The following is a 20,162-nucleotide window of genomic DNA, read 5'->3' on the forward strand; positions in this document are numbered from 1 at the left end:
TTTTTTTTTATAGAGATGGAATGAGAATGAGGGAGGGCACATGTTGACACACCTCAAATTACTCAACTTGGGTAGCCATTTATTTATCCTAAGAGTTTGTTGGCTCATGCTCATGTCCTGAGAAAGCCTTATAAAAGCTCTGCATTTCACTGACCTCACTTCCTTCCTCGAATTCTGGCAATCCATTGATTCCTTGATCCAAACAGCAAATCCCATTTTCTTTACTTTGACAGCAACCTGAAGTCTAGTGGACAAAAAACAAATCACTAGGAATTTATTGCTGATTCTACTAAGTAGTAAATAAAGCAGGTGAGTACCAGTTGAAACATAATGCTGAATCAATATTGTTAGATGCCGTGAAAGAGAGCCGTTTGTACTTAAACATATCCAAACTAACTTTAATGAAAAACCAGAGCTAATAGGAAATTTTGGATAGCAGTGATTATTAAATAAGTTAAAAGACATAAATACCTTATAACTAAGCCTGGCACATAGAATTAAATATTAATAAAATATTAATAATGATTAGTTAATATTTTTAGTATTTTAAATATTAATAAATATTAACAAGTATTATTACTGTCATCTCTGTTCTTATCTATGACATACTGAATTCATAGTTTAACATCCAAAGGGCAATCTTATACCCTTCATCACAACCTTGTTTGTTCATTTATTCATTCAACAAATATTGAGTATTTATTGCACCATATAGTCATTGAGTATTGCTGCTCAATGACTATATATATGGTGACTGGACTCGGAGACATACAGCCTCCGCTGTGAAGCAACCCACAGTCTGGTGATGAGATGGGATAGCAAATGATCAGTTGTACCACATTGTGACCAAAGCTGTGATGGGACATGCAGATGCCCATCCCATGTTTGCAGGGGCCTATAGGAACACCAGGGCAGGGCACTTGACCCAAGCAAAGAGGTCAGGAAAGACCTCTTGGAAGCAATGACACACAGCCAATGTCAAAATGCTCAGGTGTTCATTATGTGACTACCAAGGCAAGCTCAATGAATGAGGGTAAGTGGCCTGGTCAAGATCAAATAACAAAGAGCAGCTAGAAACCTTGAGATAAGAAGTCGCCATGTATTAGTAAGATGGCTGTCCCCCTAACCACTGACAACCCCTACCATTCTGTTTCATTGGGGAAAACATACTGAAACATGTGGTCCTTTCCACTTACTTTACAGAAAGTCTTGCATGCATCAATTATGGGCCTGTATCCAGTGCAACGGCACAGGTTACCTGAAGGAGAAAAATCCAGCTCTGTTAACCAAGTGACCCAGATGAAGGTACTGTCTACCAAGAGTGTGACAGAAGTAAAGACCGTATCATAGAGGAAAGCTCTGTTTGATATTTTAGTCCACCTAATCTACAAAGTCAAATCTTTTCATCAGCAACTTGGGATATTTAATTAAGAATCTTGAGGCAGATTTTAATAGCTCAGGCATTTCTGCTTTCTCCTGTAAAGTTGTTATGCCTTCTGCTTGTGATAGGTGCTCGAACAACACAATGATTTCAAGCCAAAAACTTGCTCTACAGTCACATTCAAGAGCTAAGCCTCATTTTTAAAAAAAATTATTTATTTATTTATTTTGAGACAGGGTTTCATTCTGTTGCCCAGGCTGCAGGTATAGTGGTTCAATCTTGGCTCACTGCAACTTCTACCTCCTGAGTTCAAGTGATTTTCCCACCTCAGACTCCCGAGTAGCTGGGACTACAGGCACACACCACCAGGCCAGGTTAATTTTGGTATTTTTAGTAGAGATGGGGTTTCACCATGTCAGCCAGGCTGGTCTCAAATTCCTGACCTCAGGTGATCTGCCCACCTTGGCCTCCCAAAATGCTGGGATTACAGGTGTGAGCTACTATGCCCAGTCAGCCTAATTTTTTTTTTTAAACAAAATCCATTTTATTGAGCTGTTATTGACAAAAAAGAAGCTGCACAACTGGGTAAATTTGGAGATAAGTCTTACATCCAAGAAACCATCACCACAGTCAATGTTATAAACATGTCTATTACCTCTATGTTCCCTCCCACCATTTATTTATTTGTTCATTTATTTTGTGGTTACTACAACATCTGCCCTTTTAGCAAATGTTTGACTATACAATGCAGTGCTGTTAACTCTAAGCATTATGCTGTACAGTATCTCTAGGACCCATTCATTTTGCATAACTGAAACTTTTTACCTTTGACCAATACCTCTTTGTTTTCTCCTTCCCCAGGCCCTGGTAATCACCATTCTATTCTCTGCTTCTATGAGTCTGACTACTTTAGATTCCTTGCATAAGGGATCATGTAGTATTTGTTCTTCTGCGCCTGGCTTACTTCACTCAGCATAATGTCCTCCAGTTTCATTCATGTTGTTGCAAATGGCAAGCTTTACTTCTTTTTCTAAAGAAAAAAAACCCTCATTCTTAACACTTACTGTGACAGTTACCAATTTATTGGAAAAAAAAAAGAGCACTCAAGCTTCAGCTGATAGAAAGATCAAAGTCATTATATAGCAGCTAAGGTAGTTATGAAACTGTGAAAGCAGTAGGGTGTACTTATTTGCAATAAATCATTAGGCCAGCGTTTCTCTCACAGTATGGTCCTGTGTTCCTCCTCCACCTCCAAATCTGAAGTCTTATTTAAAAAACAATATTGCTGAGTCAAACTCTCTAGGAGTGGGTCCCAGGAATCTTTATTTCCCACAAATTCCCATGTATGATCTAAGTACCCTGAAATCTGAGAACCCCTTGTCACTTGTTTACACCATAAACAGCCATGAAATCAAATTCATGATAAGACCTAAAGGAAATCAGGCAGAAGACAGTTTATGAGCAATGTTTCTCCTATGTCCATTTGTTCTGATTTTCCCTGGAACACTTTTACAGAGTAAATATACATATGAGCTTTAGGCTCATGTTCTCCAGCAGAGAAATGAGGTCTTCAGGAGGCCTGAGATGAAGACAAACAGAGCCATGGAGAATTTCACCAGAAATAGGACTTGAGAGGGTATCATTTAAAAAACTTGTTTAGAATCTTGTTGATGTGGATATCCCCCTGCCCCATATACACTGAGCTCTTGAACTTGACAAAATCACTCTAGAGTGGATAGAGATCGTTCTTTGCAATAAGTATCAAGTATCACCATAAGATCTCAGTCTCTGACTTCATGGTGTATCCATCAGCAGCCCTCTGATGCTGAATATGGTACTGAAAGCACCCACCAAGTAGAGAGAGTGGTGAGGGAGCAGCATGTGGAGATAACAGGACTCTTTCTAAGGGCTGATGAATAACTGGCTTTTTAATGATTATGAAAACAAGCAAAAGATACTTCAGAAATATATCAGCCAAATGTAATGTGTGGGTCTGGTTTGAATCCTGATTTGAACAAACTGATTCTTTCACTTATTGGGAGTGTAACTTTGAACAAATCACTCTCCCCAAACCTCAGTTTTTCCATTAATTAAAAGGGGAAAATAATAATACTATCTATCTTATAAAATTTTGTGAGGATTAAATGAGATAATCTTCAAGTAGTAGTTAATGCAGTGTGTGTCGCATGAATGGTTTCCAGAATTAGCTGTTGTTATCATTATCATCGTTATCATTTAAAAATAAAAGCATGCGGGAGGCTGAGGCATGAGAATCCCTTGAACCCTGGAGGTGGAGGTTGCAGTGAGCCAAGATTGCGCCACTGTACTCCAGCCTGAGCAAGAGATTCTGTCTCAAAATAAAAATAAAAAGCATGCACATATAACCTACCACCAAGGGCATCAGTTAATTGATCCAGAGTGGGTTCTGGGTGGTTCCTGAGCAGGGTGTAGATGGACATCACCATCCCAGGTGTGCAGAAGCCACACTGGGTGCCATGACACTTGGCGATCCTCTCCTGGAAGCACAGAAAGGTTAGGAATGCAGAATTTTGAGCCCCATCCCAGGCCTAGTGAATCAGAGCCTGCATTCCAGCAACATCCCCAGGTGGTTCGTCTGCATGCTAACGTTGCAGCAGAGGCCCCTGAGAACCCTCCTCATCCCAGGTGCCTCCCACCCCAGGGCTGGGTTGTTGTTAGGTTGGGCCTCATCTGCTTTCGAGCTTCACTTAAGAAAGTGGTTGCCAGTCTTGAGGATCACCAGGAGAGTGTTAAGATTTCAAGCCCCACACAGCACCACAAACCAACTGACAGGAATGGGGCACAGGCATACATCTTTTAAAGATTCCCAGATGATTGGTTTCAATGTGCAGTTGTGGCTGTGAATTACTGAGATAAAGAAAGTCCTTCAGAGAAATGAACCAAATTGCACTCAAGTTGAGAAGTGAAACAAAAAGTAAAAATAAAAATAAAACATAAAACGCTTTTTTTTTTTAATATACACTTCTCTCTCCCTAGCATTTTGGCTTTGGAGTCTAACTTCTAAGATTGACGTCGATTTTGGAAGTTGTCTCTGGGAAACATTGTAACAGTGGGAGTTCCATGACAATTAGGAAATGAAAGGGTGTTGTATGCCTGTGTGTGACCAGGTCTTACATGGGCATCCAGGCAGAATTCTCTCCCTCTAGTTAATGATATTTCATAATGATCTAGGCAAAATTCTCTCCCTCTAGATAATGATCTTTCAAATACACAGAATCCAAGATTCCTTCAAATCTAGAAAATTTGAATAGGCAATTTTCTATGTTGTTTAAATAGGCAGTTTTCTATGTTGTTCCTATCTTTTCCTCATATGTGATCTTCATTAACTTCAATAAAAAATGAGTAGAAATGGCATTTTTTTTTTTTTTTGAGATGGAGTCTCACTCTGTCACCAGGCTGGAGTGCAGTGGCATGATCTTGGCTCATTGTAACCTCTGCCTTCCAGGTTCAAGTGATTCTCCTGCCTCAGCCTCCCAAGTAGCTGGGACTACAGGTGCACACCACCACACCCAACTAATTTTTATATTTTGGTAGAGACGGGATTTCACCATGTTTTCCAGGATGGTCTCTATCTCTTGACATCATGATCAGCCCACTTCAGCCTCCCAAAGTGCTGGGATTACAGGCATGAGCCACTGCACCTGGCCTAGAAATGACATTTTTATGGGCAACATATACATCAAGAGTCAGGTGTCTGAAGATGCCTTTTCACTTGAGGCTAAAACTCGAACAAGGTGCTTCTTTAGGAGAAAAGCCAAAACATTTATTGACAACTCCTATTATCTGCCTTCCAAACATGCTCTAAGTATAACAAAAAGTAGCTGAGATTTTCACTCAGCCTTAAGATCATGTTATTTTCCACTTTATTAAAAAAACACAATAAAATTATATCCCTCAATGCCCACAATAAAATTATATCCCTCAATGCACATGGCTCTTTTCTCTTTCTTCCTTCCTTCTTCTCTTTCCCTTCCCCTTCCTTCCTTCCTTCCCTTCCTCCTCCTCCTTCCTTCCTTCTTTCCTCCCTCCCTCCCTCTCCTTCTTCCTTCCTTCCTTCCTTTCCTCCCTCCCTCCTTTCCTTCTTCTCTCCCTCCTTCCCTCCTCTCTCTCTCTTTCTCTCTTTTTCTTTCTTTCGACAGGGTCTTACTCAGTCACCCAGGCTGAAGTACAGGATACAATCATGGTTTACTGCAGCCTCAACCTCCCAGGCTCAAGTGATTCTTTCACCTCAGCACCCCTGAGTAGCTAGGACTGCAGGTGCTCACCACCATGCCTGGTTAATTTTTGGATTTTTTGTAGAGATGTGTTTCACCATGTTGTCTAAGCTAGTCTCAAACTCCTGGGCTCAAGCAATCTGCCTGCCTTGGCTTCCCAAAGTGTTGGGATTACAGGTGTAAGCCACTACACCTGGCTTTTGTTTCTTTATGAGTTTGGAAAATAGAGAAATCCCATCTAATTAGAACACAGAAAACAAACCCACAAATGTCAGGGTTTTCTTAGAGAAGAAAAATTTTTCTAGTCTTCCAAAAGCATCTTTCCAAGAAGTTAGTCATGAACACTCACATATCCCAATATGTCAGGCTTTGCTCTTGTTCCCAGCTAAGCTGTATCTGTTAGAGTGGCCAAGCAGCAGGCCAGGCTGCTCCGTTCTCTTAATTTCAGGGACTCAATGTCACGAGGTTTCTAAAGCACAGAAACTCCATAAGGAAGAGGCACATCCTCACCTGAACAGGATGAATTCTGGTGTGGGTGCTTCCTATGCCTTCTACTGTGGTGACAGCAGCACCATACAGAGAACAGATGGGAATCAGACAGGCATTGGCTGGGTGATGCCTTCAGAATGCAAAAGAAAAGCACAAATTACAAGTCACTTCACATCCAGTGGGAAAGGGGCCAGGCATTCACTGAGCTTCTCTACTGTGGCAGGTTTTTGTATAATGTCCCCAGGTTTTGCACAAACATTGTGTCCTTAGCTCAGGCCCATTTTTTATAGAAGTGGAATCTGAGGATCAGTGATTTACTCAGGGTCACAGTCAGAATGACAGAGGCAGGATTAAAATTAGGCCTCCTAATTCTAATTCCGGGGTCTCACTTGTCAAAAACTGTCAAAACTTTGATGATTTTTCCTCTTGAGAATGTGCAATGAGGGGTTGACATTCTCTAGTCACAGGTAATCACCCAACTGTGGCAGGCCAGGTCTCCATTAGCAACCAGAGCAGTCAGCCTTCACCAGCACCTCACTGTCACTCTCTTGAATGTAGAAGGTAAACATTAAAAAACTGGAGAAACTGGTGCCTTAGTACCAAAGCCAGAATGTAAAAACAAGGCCATTAACACCCTACCTGGGTTTCCTCAGAACTTAAGAGTTCCGTTAAACTAATGGAGACGTTCTCATACACCTTGTACAGCTTGTACCAGGATCTACTTTAGACTAAGTAATTCTTCCAAGGCTCTGAAGTAATTGCCTAAACCCCAGGCCCTAGTTAAAGATTAGACAGAGTGAAACACTTTGGCTTTCAGTTTGTAGGTACACTGAATGTATATAAGCACTAGGAAAAATCTGGTAACTTAAGAGTTGTTCTGGTAAGTTACTCCGATCTTCTCCCTGTAACTGGTTGCAGAAATAAACTTCTTTCTTTCCCAGTCTGTCTGCTTCTTGTTTTTAGACCACAAGAACAAGCCTCCAGACCTCATTCTGTCTGGGAACACACACACCTAGAGCTCATTCCATCTTCCAGGCAGATGCTGGGCCAGGATTTGGTTAAGCAATAAAGTAAAAGTGATACCATGCTTCAGAAGAAGAAACAGGGTGTGGGATCCAGAACTCCTCAATCCCACAGGATCACTGCTAGAAAATGTCCAGCTCACAATGACTCCTAAATGTTCTCATTCACCAAACAGAACTATGAATGTCCAATAAACACATGAAACAAGTATTCAACCTTAAAGATCAAGAGAGACTCAAGTAATGAGAAACACAATTTTTGTCAAAAAATGATAAACATTTTTAATATTTGTAACATCTATTAGTAGCAATGGTTTGGGAAAATGAGACTCATACTACTTGTGAGAATGGAAACTGAGTTCTCCCTAAGAACTGCTGAGAGACATTTCACAGGAAGACAAAAACAAACCTTTAAAATGTACACTCTCTTTTACACACTGCAATTCTACCTCTATGGATACATCATAAGAAAATAATCATAGACATAAACGTATCTATAGGAGTGTTCATTGATGCATTGCTCATACTAATAAAAACTAAAAATAATCTAAGTTAACAGTATTTGGAGGTTGGTTTTGGTACACCCAAAAGATGGAACATACACAGTCATGAATGAATTTATTATTATGATAAAATATTAAGGAGAAATTAACAAAATATACAGGCTTTTAAACAGTATGTACAGTATGCTTTAACATGTATATACACAAAAGAAAGATTCAAATGATATTACTCATTTATAAATAAGTGCAAATATTTATTGAGTGCCTCCTATGTGCCAGGCAGAGTTCCACATGCTACAATTCACTGGTGAACAAGATAGATAAAACCTCTGCCCTTGTAGAGTGCATATTCTAGTTGAAGGAAGTTAGCACATATGTATATGGACAATACGCACATACAAACATATTAACTGAAATGTTGAGAAGTGCTATGAATACATTCATATAGGCTAACACAAGGGAGAGTTGTAAAGGTGAGGTGGAGCACAGCTATTTAGTAGGTGATCAGGGAGGGTTGAGAAGGTAACTTTATAAAATGTGAATGATTTGAAGGGGCCAGACATGGAAGGCAGTGGGACAAAACACACACTCAGGCCCTGAGGCAAGAATAAGTGTGGGATGTATAAGTGCAGAAAGAGGGATTTTAAAAAAGTCCTGGTGAGGCAGGAACATAGTGAATGCAAGGGGAGTGGTGTTACTAAGGGTTAGAGAGACAGGCAGGGACCAGATAGGTAATGGTAAAGGCTTGATGGTAAAGGCATGGAGTTTAAATACTGATTCAAAGACAAGCGAGCTTTCAATTTAGATGTAGAAAGTTGTAAGAGACTGTCACTATCACTCTAAAAACCAAACTAAACCATATGGGGAACATAACCACATATTTTTAAAACTCATCAGATGCTGAGTACATAGAGAAACTTTATGAGTAAAACTTAATAAACGAGCTAAACTCTGTTATGTGACAACCCTTCATAAGAGAGAAGATACAACTGCTCTCATCCCTGAGTTACAATTATTCTCCCTGAAATTGAAGGAGGAAGAGGAAACTGCCTTAAATGGGAATAAGGAGAAACCAGACCAACTTTCAACAGACTTTGGATGGTTTCATGTGGGCTGATAAAAACAGATGTAAATACAAAGCTGGACTGCATTATTTCCAATCTCTTCCCTACCAGAGATCACTGAGTGCTGGGAGTAGTCCCCAAAAATAGGCAGGGAAGGAGAGCTAAATAAGCTCTTCAGGCATACTGGCCCTTAAACAAAGAAGGCTGGGGGAGAGACAGGATACCCGAGAGAAAACCCTACGTACTGAGACTTCACAGAGTATAGAGTAGTGACCAGTCCCTAGAGGCCAAAGACAGAGCAGCATGGCTGCCAGAGATCTCCCAAAGCATGGAAGGGGAGATAGGCAGGAAAAGAGAAATCCCCAGTGAACTAAAAAGCTGACAGCTAGGCTGTAAAGCAGGGAGGAACATCTCAGAGTTCAGACAGCAGGTGGTTTGGTTGTGGAACACGGGCAGATATCTGAAACCTCACCAGTGCTTAGATCCTTAGTCTTCAATTGAGATCTGTGAAATGATGTAAAATGTTCTAACATAAGCATAATTGGAGTCCCAGAAGAACAGAGGGAAGAGTATGTGGCACAAAGTAAATATTTGAAGAAATAATGCTTGAGAAGTTTCCAGAGACACAAAACACAGATCCAAGAAACCTGGCAAACCTGAAGAAGGATAAATACCAAATATAAACAGATGTTAAACATAATGGGAAGCCACTGGTGGCTTTTATGTAGGAGAATGACTTGATCTGATGATAATTAAAGCAGAACACTCGGGCTGCTGTATGGAGAGTGCACTAGATGGGAACAAGGAGATAAGTTAGGGACTGGAAGAGTAATGTATGAGTGTGATTACGGCATTATTCTCCACTGCAATTTCAGCCTAGCCTTTCCTCACCAGACAGGGAGTCAGGCAGCCATTCAACTTTTGACAGGGGATTTTTGTTTTTCTTAGACAAGGCTTTGCTACATTGCCCAGGCTGGACACAAACTCAAGCAATACTCCTGACAGTCTCTCAAGTAGCTAGAAATGCGTGCCACTGTGCCTCGCTTTGATGGAGAGTTCTTTGATTATATGTTATCCTCACTGATGCTGCATTTCTCTCCCAATACTTTCATATTCCTGGGACCATGTCTTTCTTGTTAATCATTGCACCCCTAGTGTCCAGTTCTTTTCACATGGTAGGTACTCAATATATAATTACCAAATGAAGGAATATAACAAAGTTCAAAATTATAAAAATTCAACCATATCTGGACTTTGCTACATGGTACCTTATTCTCTTGGTGATGGGATTATATCGTGATATCATCACTGTACATGCACCACAGCCTCCTCCTCCACAGCCATACTTGGTTCCTGTGAGTCGGACTGGAAGAGGCATAGTTAAAGATCATATGTGTTACATAATACTCTTTCTAGAATAGCCCTGCCAATAGGAGACAGCAACATCAAAGACTCTTAAATGTACAGTTAAGTTCAATACGTATTGATCAAATGGTATATGTATATCTTACTATTATAATATAGCAGCTATAATATATAATCTTGTAAATTCTTGATTTTTTTGTATATGTTATATCTTGTATCCTCCCTTTGAAAACAATTGGACCTCAGGTTGCCAAAAATAGGGATAAACTGAAAAAAGAGGAGTCTATATATGTAAGGGCTTGAGTATTTGAAGGTATGATACATTGCACATTTATTCTCAACCTTATCTCTGTCTTTAATGACACAAAGCAAAATGTTAACTTGTAGATAATTCTTGGAATATTTGTGTCATGTTAGCCATGTTTGTGTATTTCTCTGCCTTTCAGTGGCAGACACTGCCATCTGTTCTCTAATATCTGTTCTCTTATTATTCCTTAGAAATAGAAACCCTGATTTTTAGCCCCACACAGGGCTTTCCCAGAGTAAAAAACATACTTTCCCAGCCTCCTCTACAGCTAGATGGGGTCAATAACATTGCTGGCTAGTAGGATGTAATTGTAAGTGTTATGTACGACTTCCAGGAGAAGAGTGTCCTCAAAAGGAGAAAGGGACTTCTTTCTTTGCTCATTACTTCTTCCTATTTGCTGGAATTCAGATATGAGGGCTGGGCCTCCATGAATCATCTCTGACTGTGGGGAGAAAGCTGCATACTGAGGAAGGTGCTGCTTGGTTCCTCAACAACACTGTGACACTGCTTTACCAGCCTTGATCCTCCTACTTATGGGCTTTCCCTATGAGAGCGTGATAGCCATGTAAACACACCTCATAGACCTCCCTTCAACATGGAGGGTAATTGACCAAGAGATCCTGTTGCTGCACTTTGATAGTGATCACTTTGGTTTTCATTAAGGCCATGCCTCCCATGGACTGCTCTTCACCAATGGCTTAGTACTATGGAGAGATATGAAGTCCTTGTCAACCATCCCAGTGGTTCTGAAGAATATGCCTTACACAAACCAGCAGTCTAGGGACCTTCCACTCATCTTATCTCCAGGGTCAGACTTGCATGGTGATCAAATGGCTCCCTAAGCCTGCTCTGACCCCCTCCCTGCTTCCTTTCCCACAGGCACTTCTAATAAAATCCTGGCACATTTAATCCCATTTTTGGTGTCCACAGTCCTGAAGAATCTGAACTAACACAGTGAAAAAGAAAGAAAACTTCTAGCTTCTATCCTGTTTACCATGAGGTGGGGTTTTCCGTCATTCATGGTGAACCAAACTTTAAATATTACACATAGGAACTGTGGATAATAAGGAAGTAATGTTCATTGTTCTTTATGTCTAAATTTCTTGACTGACTTTAAGGAGCATGTTTCAGAAACATATTCATGTGTCTGAAAAATAATTACTGATGATTTGGAGTTATATACTCTTTTGGTAATTTTACCCTTTCCAGGGGAAAATTATATTTTCCCCATTGAAACATAATTTTGCATATAATTCAGTAGTGTCTGCTACCTTCTGGTAGCCTACTGGAGTTCATGCTAAAAATCCATTCCCTACATGGCTTTTATTTGGAAAGTGTTTTTCTAGGATAACATTTTCAGGTTTAGTTTTTCCATTTTTCTTTTACTTTCATTTCAGGTGACTTCTGTGCTCTCGTTTTCTAATGGGCATAATAATTAGTTCTTAAGGACAGAATATAAATATTGTGACTCTTTCTAAAGGTTTCTTATTAAGTCCTTTTTAAAGTTTCCATTGCTAGTTTCTCCATTTTATACAGAGTCTAGAAAAAAATTGCTTCTTCTGACAGCCAGATTTCTGCACTGCCTATAAAACTAAAAGATAGGGCTTTCTCAAAGATGGGCATAAAACCATGATAGTAGGGAATATGTCTCAGTGTCTATAAATGTATGTTTGAAATATCATTTAATGAGGAAATTGGAGTCATCCAAATACACACATGCATACACACTCAAAGTAAAGAAAAGGATACGCTTCCTCCTCAGATAAGGCAACAGCATTGTTTCAGGATCGACATTTTTTTCTGTCACCTATATACCAAAGGGAAAATAAGAGTTACCCATGCAAAGTTGAGAGAGCTAATATGAAATTCACATTGGCGGGATCACACCAATTTGAAGGAAATTCATGTTAATTAGCTCTTCTACTCATATATTCAAGTAGATTTCAGCTTTATGAAACACCTATGATATAGGAACCACCTCTCTTAGGTGTAATCTTGAGCCCTACCACGATCATGCTACTGTCCTTGGTCTTGAATTATTGCTGTTCTCTAAGGCATTTGTTGTTTCCACTAACAAGAACACTAGCTCCTGTCCAGTTTTTTTCTAGAAAGTCTAAAGCAAGTGAGAGTAAAGACATTAGTAGAACAGTTCAGACTAGAGAGAGAGAGAAAGGGGTGGATGAAATAAGAAAGGAAAGGAGGGAGGGGAATTGCTGGAATAGAATAGCATCTGAGAAACTGACATAGTTAATTTTTAAAATACTTGTTTATCTTGTTCAAATAATTCTGGTTTCCAGTAAAAGACAACCAGCCATGGCCCCAATCAAATAAACACAGGGGAAGATAAAATATGTATGCTAAGAGATGCAAAGGTGCACAGCAAAGACACACTTAGGCAAGTTCATGGGAGCAGCCTGGCAGCACAGCAGTGGAACAGCAAGCTGTCTTTTCCCAAGGATGACATAAACATTTCATGACTGTGTTTTCCAAAGTGATTGTTTTCTCTTTTTTCACTAAAAACTTGACATTTCTTTTAGATTCACAGAACACACAGAAGCATGACTTGCTTTGCCATTCCAGAAGCTGAACTCGTCTTTCACCATATTATAGTAATTTCCCCTTCTGGGAATTAGGTGAGGAGTGGACAAATGCGTATTCTAAGGCTGCTGTCTCATCCTCAATTCTAAGAGGCCATATGCCATGCAAGGTGAGGGGTATGCCAGTTGCCAAGGTCAGATCTGTGCCCTAGAGGAGTCTGCAACATAGAAAGATTGGTGTGTGTGTACGTGTGTGTGAGAAAAGAAAAAATATGGGGTACCTCTTAAGTATCTTCAACTTAATTGGCTCCCAAATGTAACTCTTTATTTTCCAAACTTACTTACTCCTCCCTTCTTTTCCCTAAGCTGTTTAATGGCTTCAGCATCTGCTAGGTCATCTAAGCTGAAAAAAAAAAAAAAAAAAAAAAAGCTATTTTCAACTTTTTTTTTTCTTTTCCAATGCACCACAATCAGTGTCACTGAGTTCTTCCACTTGGGCTTCCAATGATACTCTAGACTCCTTTCTCTTCTACTGCCTCTACCCATGAGCCCATATCACCTATTGTCTGAACGATTATTAAGACCTGCCTAACAGGTCTCCCTGCCTCCACTCTTGATCCTGCAATATCGTCCTCCACACCACAACCAGAGTGACTGCTGTAAAACCCAAGCTTGATTATCTCATGTATATGCCTATATTTAACGTGGCTCCTGGCTGTCAAACTGCCATGCTAGGAATTCCTGAATCATGGGGATGCTTGTTAAAATGAAACCTCTATGGAATCGGGATTTCTAGTAGAGGGAACCAGAAAAGGTGCTTTTTAAATAGGTACACTGAGTGGATCTTTGGTGAATTAATAGCCAACCATTTCCAGAATACAAGAAGAAATTTGAATTCAGGCTTCACGGATGAAGTGGCTAGTCACGGGAGGGTGGTGCATGGACTTTTTTTTTTTTTTTTTTTCATGCAGTGGAGGTAAAAGTGCTACTGTTCTTGGTTCTGAATTATCACTGTTCTGAAAATCCTTCCTCACTTCTTGGCAGAATTTTGTATGTCATTCTCCACTCTGCTCAAATGTTCTCTATGGAGAGTGTTGCCACATAAAATACCCTTCCCCATCTCCAAGTAACCACTCTCCTCTTTGTTCCCATGGCTGATGTCTTCACCTCTTCTTTCATGACATTTTTTACAATGTATCATAATTATTTGTGTATGTACAAGACTATCTCGATCCTGAGAGAAGCCATCTTCTGCTATTCTTATTTATGTCAAACACTGAGCTTGGTGGTGGGGATATATCACAGGATGTAATAAATGTTAATTAAATTAATGACTAGAAAATGATATGTATGATTTGGTATAAGATACCAAGAAGGAATAATTTCTCACAGACTTGGGCATCTGAACAGACGATAAAAAAGAAAAACACAGAAGTTATCGATGGCAGAAACTATCGGTTGTCTATCCTAGCATGCATTCTTCTTTCCTTCCTTCTTGCTACTTGGAATAGGGATGAAATGGCTATAACCCCAGCGGTCATCTTAGACCATGAGGCAACATGCTAATGGCAGCAGAGAAAAAAAAAAAAGAGAGAAGAAACCTGGGTCTTAGATAACACCATAAAGCTTCTGCCCCAACCTCACAATGTCTGTTCCTAGATATGATGGTAAACCATAGAAGCCCACTTCGAATGGATGGACAGAGTCTGGATAGCCTAGTTAGTACCTAGTTAGTAAGAATAGCATTTTAGGCTTGAGGAATATTTCTATATTTGAGGAAGGAATTCATGGAAGAAGGTCATGCTTGATTGGGTATTTGTTCCAGGAAATGTTTCAAGGGATTGGAATCTGGCTCAAAGTCCCACTGGTTTGAAATATGTTTTTGTTGTTTTGATGTAGTGGGTGTTTCCATTTGGGGAAGTGGGGGCAGGGATCTAGCATGCATCTTGTCCTGGCAGCTCTGGGAATGAAACAGGGAGATTAGAACTCAGATAGAGGTTAGGAGGTGTAGCGGGGCTGGGTAACAGTTACTCTGGTTGACTCTGGATTGGAGAAATGTTGCCAGTTCGCAGGTCAGGGTCATTGCCTGTACTCATCTTAGCATAGCCTTGAATGTTGCAAGGGTGGAATCTGTCCCTCTGTATCACTGCCAGCCCTTTTTAACCCAATGTGACCAAGTCCAAGTTTACACTGTACTCGATTAAGACATCAGTTTCCTGTGTGTGCTGCCAGTGACTAGTGCCTGAGGAGGCCCTGCCAGATCCAAAACAGAGTCAGAAAGAGAAAGGAAGAGAGAGATAAGAGGGGAGAGAGCAGAAAATAAGGAAGAGGTAGATATGCATGTGAAAGGACAAGGCTGAGAGGTAGAAGAGGAAAGAAAGGGGTGTATGCTGTGAGATGCAGTTAGTAGAAAAGAACAATAATCCACAGCAGCCTCAGAGGAGAGAAAGAGGCCTCAGGGGACAGCCATAGGCTGCATCTTCCTGAGCTTTAGATTGCTTTAAAATTCATTTTGCTTGTTACTTCTTTCTGCCTAAGCTGCCTCCATCTTCTCCTCTTTTCTCTGAATCATTACAGCCATTCCAGAAGCTCAGAAATTTTCTCTCTCAGCCTTGTAAACAAAGAACCTTAGAGAATGCTGGCCAATAAACAGCTCTTTTCAGATTCCCACACCAATACCAAAAGTCTACATTTATTGCACAAATAATGCAAGATGACTGCTAAGAAGCAGTCATCTTGACACTTCCAAGCAGGTTCTAGCTCTACTAATGAAGCAGATAATTTTCTAGTCCAGATAATAACAATTGTTTCCACATATCAAGTGTTTACTGTGTACATGCACCTGGCTAACCACTCTCCATGCCACTTAATCACCCTTAATTTCAGGGGAAAAGGTTCTGTTATTAGCTCCATTTTGCAAAGGAGAAAACGGAACCTCAGCAATATTGAATACCTTGCCTGAGGCCCCAGAGCTGCCAAGTGGCGGAGCAGATACCACAGGATTCAAACCCATGCCTGACTAGTTCCAAGGCCCATACCTTTGATTTCCACACCTCATTGCCTTATGAAATGATATGCTTCAGTTCCTAAGTTGAGGTTGGAATGTGGCATCTATGGCAGAATTTATTCACAGGCTCTTTTTCCCTAAAACTCCATGTTAAATGGGTCATCTGTTCTTCTGGGGGCCTTGGTAGAGTGAATAAGATTACAGAAATCTCTGTAAAAAGCAGAATAGAAACCAATCATGACATTTACTGTCTCCTAAGTGGCTTCACTTCTAAGCTTCTTTTTCAAAGGCGAGTTTTTAATTCCAGAGATTGCATTTGAAATCAAAATCTCTCTTCTAAGGTAGGTTTTCTCTCTCACACTCTTCTCAACAGTCCCTTACTCTCTGAAACCAAAAAGTTCATGCTAGGCTGGGTACGGTAGCTCGCACTTGTAATCCTAGCACTTTGGGAGGCCAAGGCAGGCAGATCATCTGACATCAGGAGTTTGAGACCAGCCTGGCCAACATGGTGAAACCCTATCTCTACTAAAAATACAACAATTAGCCGGTTGTGGTGGCTAAAGCCTGTAGTCCCAGCTACTCAGGAGGCTAAGGCATAAGAATCACTTCAACCCAGGAGGTGGAGGTTGCAGTGAGCTGAGATCACACCACTGCACTTCAGCCTGGATAACAGAGTGAGACTCAATGTCAAAAAAAAAAAAAAAAAAAGAAAAAAGTTTATTCTAGTTCTTCCCATGTGAGTAATCAGGCTTGTTTACCAGTACTGAAGCATACACCTAACATAATTTAGAAGGGAGGAAAAGGAAAGGGAAAGGTTAACAATTTCTTTTGATGGGTAATTGCAAAACCAGAATCAATATCTCCATAGTATACTTTACAAATAACTACAGGACATTTGGTCCATAGACAAAGTGAGCCCATAGATAAGAACTAGCTTATCTAATTTAAAAAATCAATAGACCACCAACTGTTCTTGGCCATGAATGTTAAAAATCCCAATATTTGTTTGGACGTAGGGGAAAGAGAAGCAAGGAGATATTAGACTTAAAACCCATTTCCTCATTTAACGCAAACCCTTACCATCGCCTATAAAGCTCTGGTAATGTGGACCCTGGCCATGTTGCCAACTCCACCAATCTACCTCCTGAGCACACAGAAATCCTTCCACCTCAGGACCTTTGCACCTGCCATCCCCACCCTGGATGCTCTTTCCCCAGATGTTTGCATGGCTTGTTCCTCACTGCATCCCGGTCACTGCTCAAATGCCACCCTTTCAGAGAGGCCAAAACATCCATCCCATCTAAGTATCCTGCACATTCTCTGTCCCCCTGCTGTACTTTATTTTTTATATTAGCACTTCTCACTTTCTGACATTACCCAATTCCATATATTTATATTCTTGCTATCTCCTCCGCACAGTTTAAACTCCATGCTCGCAGGGACTTGTTATTTCTGTGCTCTGCTGTATCTCATAAGCCTGGAACACTGCCTGGTATATGGTAGGTCCTTCACAAATAAATGGATTAAATGCTCATGATCACTCTTTATGAAGTAAGTAGCATCATTCTCTTTTAACAGAGGAACTGAGCCTCCAGGAGGTTAGGTTTTCTCAATTAGAATTAGAACCGGAATTGAAGACTTGTTTGAACAACAAAGCCAGTCTTCTGTTTACTATAATGCAGAAGAAGAAAAAATGACATGTCAATCACCTCACTCCATTGTCATATTTCACCCTTACAGCAGTCCTGTGAAGGGGTCCTAATGATCCCCACTACAGATCAGGAAAAACAAGTTCATTTTGTCCACTGTGGAACCCAGGAAGCAGGGCAAAGTTTTTGAGGGGCCTAATGTACAATTTGGGGGATCCTCTTTAAAAAACATAATACAAAACCACAAATGAAGTTAGGCTGAGGGCCTTAAAACAGGCCTCACAACTAGGGTCTGATGCTTCACACTGTTTAGCTTCTAGGGGAGGCAGCTGTTGCTGGTCAGGAAAAGTGCTGTGGCTGCCCTTAGCCAGAAGCAGTGGTCACAGGTGGCTCTGAATGAACCAGCACCAACACGAGCACCAGGGAAAGCAGGTGCCACTGGTCTTGCTTGGTTGTTAGCTCTGTTTCTTTTGTTTTTAAGAGACAGGATCTTGCTCTTTTGTTCAGGCTGGAGTGCAGTGGTGTGATCACAGCTCGCTGTAACCTGGAACTCTTAAGACTTAAGCGATCCTCCGCCTTCACCAGTAGCTGGTACTACAGTCATCCACCACTACACCTGGTTATTTTTTATTTTTTGAAGAGATAGCGTTTCGTCATGTTGCCCTGGCTAATCTCAAACTCCTGGGCTCAAGCAATCCTCCTGCCTTGGTCTCCCAAAGTACTGATTTCAGGCATGAGCCACACTCTTAAGGAAGCTCCTTAACCTTCCTGCCTCAGTTCCCTCCTTCAAAGTGGTGTCATTAAAACTGGGACATTAAGAGTGTCTTAAAGGATGCCTACGGGGCTTTGCTGCCCCCAAACATCGGACACTGCCTGGAACTGTCCCTCTGGTTGCCAGAGTGAGCCCAACTTCTGAGGGGACAGAGCCTGACCCAGCAATGGACCCTGTGATGACCTTGGAGCCCCCAGAGCCTGACTTGTGTTCAGCTCCGCCAGGAACTAGCTGTGACTTTGGAAAGTGACGATTTCTTCATCTGAGAAAAGGTGGTTTGAATGTGTTAGTCTGCAATCCTGTCCCCACTCTAAGTTGCTCTTTGCACTTCCAAGCGCACCCGGCGAGCTGAGGCTCACCCACCTCTGTAGGCTGCTCTCAAAGAACTGACGTTCCGTTATCCGCTGGAACTGAGGGAGGGAAGGTTTGGGAGTGCTGACCTTGATGGGCAAGAATATTTTTTTCCTTACTGTTTAGGGAGGGCGCGTGGTTGGTAATCAGGCTGTGAGCCTCATAAGGAGAGGAAAGGGGAACATGAGGAAGGTGGGGGCCCAAAGATCCAAAGCAGTCCCTGAAAACGCAGCCTTTACCTGCCCGGGAGGCAGGGGTGGGAACGCGAAGACAAAGCCGCTGTTAAAGGAGAAAGCCAGGTCCGTGCCTGAGTGCCTTAAGCGGCTGGCACGATAGGATGGGACGAACGGCAGGGGCTCCTCTCTGCCCGGACCCTGGCTGCGGGTCTGGGCGCAGGGGCAGCCCGCAGGCGCTCACCTTGCGGCCGTTAACGTAGAAGAGCAGCTCCGGCGTCCGGTCCATGGTGGCCGCCGCGCGAGTCCGAGGGCCCGGAGCTGGAGGCGGCGGCGGCTCCGGGAAGTCGCGGGGAACTGGGACCTGGCAGCACCCACCCGCCGAGTGGGGCGGGGCTTACTGGAGGCCAACTCACCCACCCCGACGGAGAAAGCCTTGATAAAGATCCAACGTTCCTGAGCTCTTTGCCAGAAAAACTCTTCCCGGGACAACAGCGCGTGTTTGGGCGGAAATCATCTGGCGAAGAGGAAGACGACCCCTGCATTAGGGGTACAGTGCTGTAAACATAAGTCAATAGTTCTAGTGAAGGATGGATAGTAGTTTTATTCAAAGAATTCCAGTTGATAAATGAAGAAACGCTAGAATTAGAAAAAATTGCAACCCCATATTAAAACTACTGCTCAATGCTCAACAATGGATATAAAACAACTAGGTGAAATGTTGGAGAAATTCATTACAAGGGATAACCTTTGAATCCACTGTTCAATGTCAGCATCCTTACGAATGAAACAAGGAGATGAAATGAGGAGATAAAGGATCTTTTCGCCAGTGGCGCTCAGCGTCTGTGTAACACCCTCTTGCGTCTTAGCAAACATTAAGTCCTGTGACATTGCTTTAGATGGTCTTATGTTACTGCATATTTTATGTGATGTTCCAGCTAGATTTAAGCCTGTGAACGGTAGTACGTCCCCTCCAACCAGGCCTGTTGTAGTCCTGAACTCTTGTGTAAGCCATCATATTTATGCCAACTCTGCTGGAGCAGGTCTTAAGGACAACAGCAAATAGGTTTACAACTTTATCTTTTAGAAATATAAAGTTGGTGAAAAAGTAATTGCAGTTTTTAACATTACCTCCAATGGCAAGAACTGCAATTACTGTTGCGCCAAACTAATAATTACTCATTTTAAAACAAAGAGATATCTTGAGATAAACTTAAAGGTTTTATCACTATTTACAGTTTATCCAGTAACTAACCACAAAGTTTATCTGGTAAATAAGAACAGAGATG

At 41.4% G+C, this 20,162-nt stretch overlaps 1 protein-coding gene across 5 annotated transcripts in view; it reads right to left on the reverse strand.

Moving 5' to 3' along the window:
* AOX1 (aldehyde oxidase 1) overlaps window positions 1-19,380 on the reverse strand; it is a 92,030-nt gene extending 72,650 nt beyond the window's left edge. Inside the window, exons 1-8 of one of the 5 annotated variants that reach the window (XM_039469499.2) lie at window positions 19,118-19,380; window positions 13,267-13,324; window positions 12,134-12,191; window positions 9,981-10,077; window positions 6,145-6,253; window positions 3,771-3,897; window positions 1,197-1,258; window positions 155-244 (exon numbers count right to left, since the gene is read on the reverse strand). In XM_039469499.2, coding sequence (XP_039325433.2) covers window positions 155-244; window positions 1,197-1,258; window positions 3,771-3,897; window positions 6,145-6,253; window positions 9,981-10,077; window positions 12,134-12,161 — 513 coding nt within the window. In that variant the 5' untranslated portion in view covers window positions 12,162-12,191; window positions 13,267-13,324; window positions 19,118-19,380. Of the gene's footprint in view, window positions 1-150; window positions 245-1,196; window positions 1,259-3,770; window positions 3,898-6,144; window positions 6,254-9,980; window positions 10,078-12,133; window positions 12,192-13,266; window positions 13,325-15,959; window positions 16,139-19,117 lie in introns of all 5 variants that reach the window. The other 4 variants (XM_074398620.1, XM_003925677.3, NM_001302929.1 and 1 more) reach the window with 4 other exon arrangements.
* Window positions 19,381-20,162: the final 782 nt, after the last annotated feature.

Source organism: Saimiri boliviensis, chromosome 5 (genome assembly GCF_048565385.1).
Source record: "Saimiri boliviensis isolate mSaiBol1 chromosome 5, mSaiBol1.pri, whole genome shotgun sequence".
In the NCBI taxonomy this organism is placed as follows: Eukaryota; Metazoa; Chordata; class Mammalia; order Primates; family Cebidae; genus Saimiri; species Saimiri boliviensis.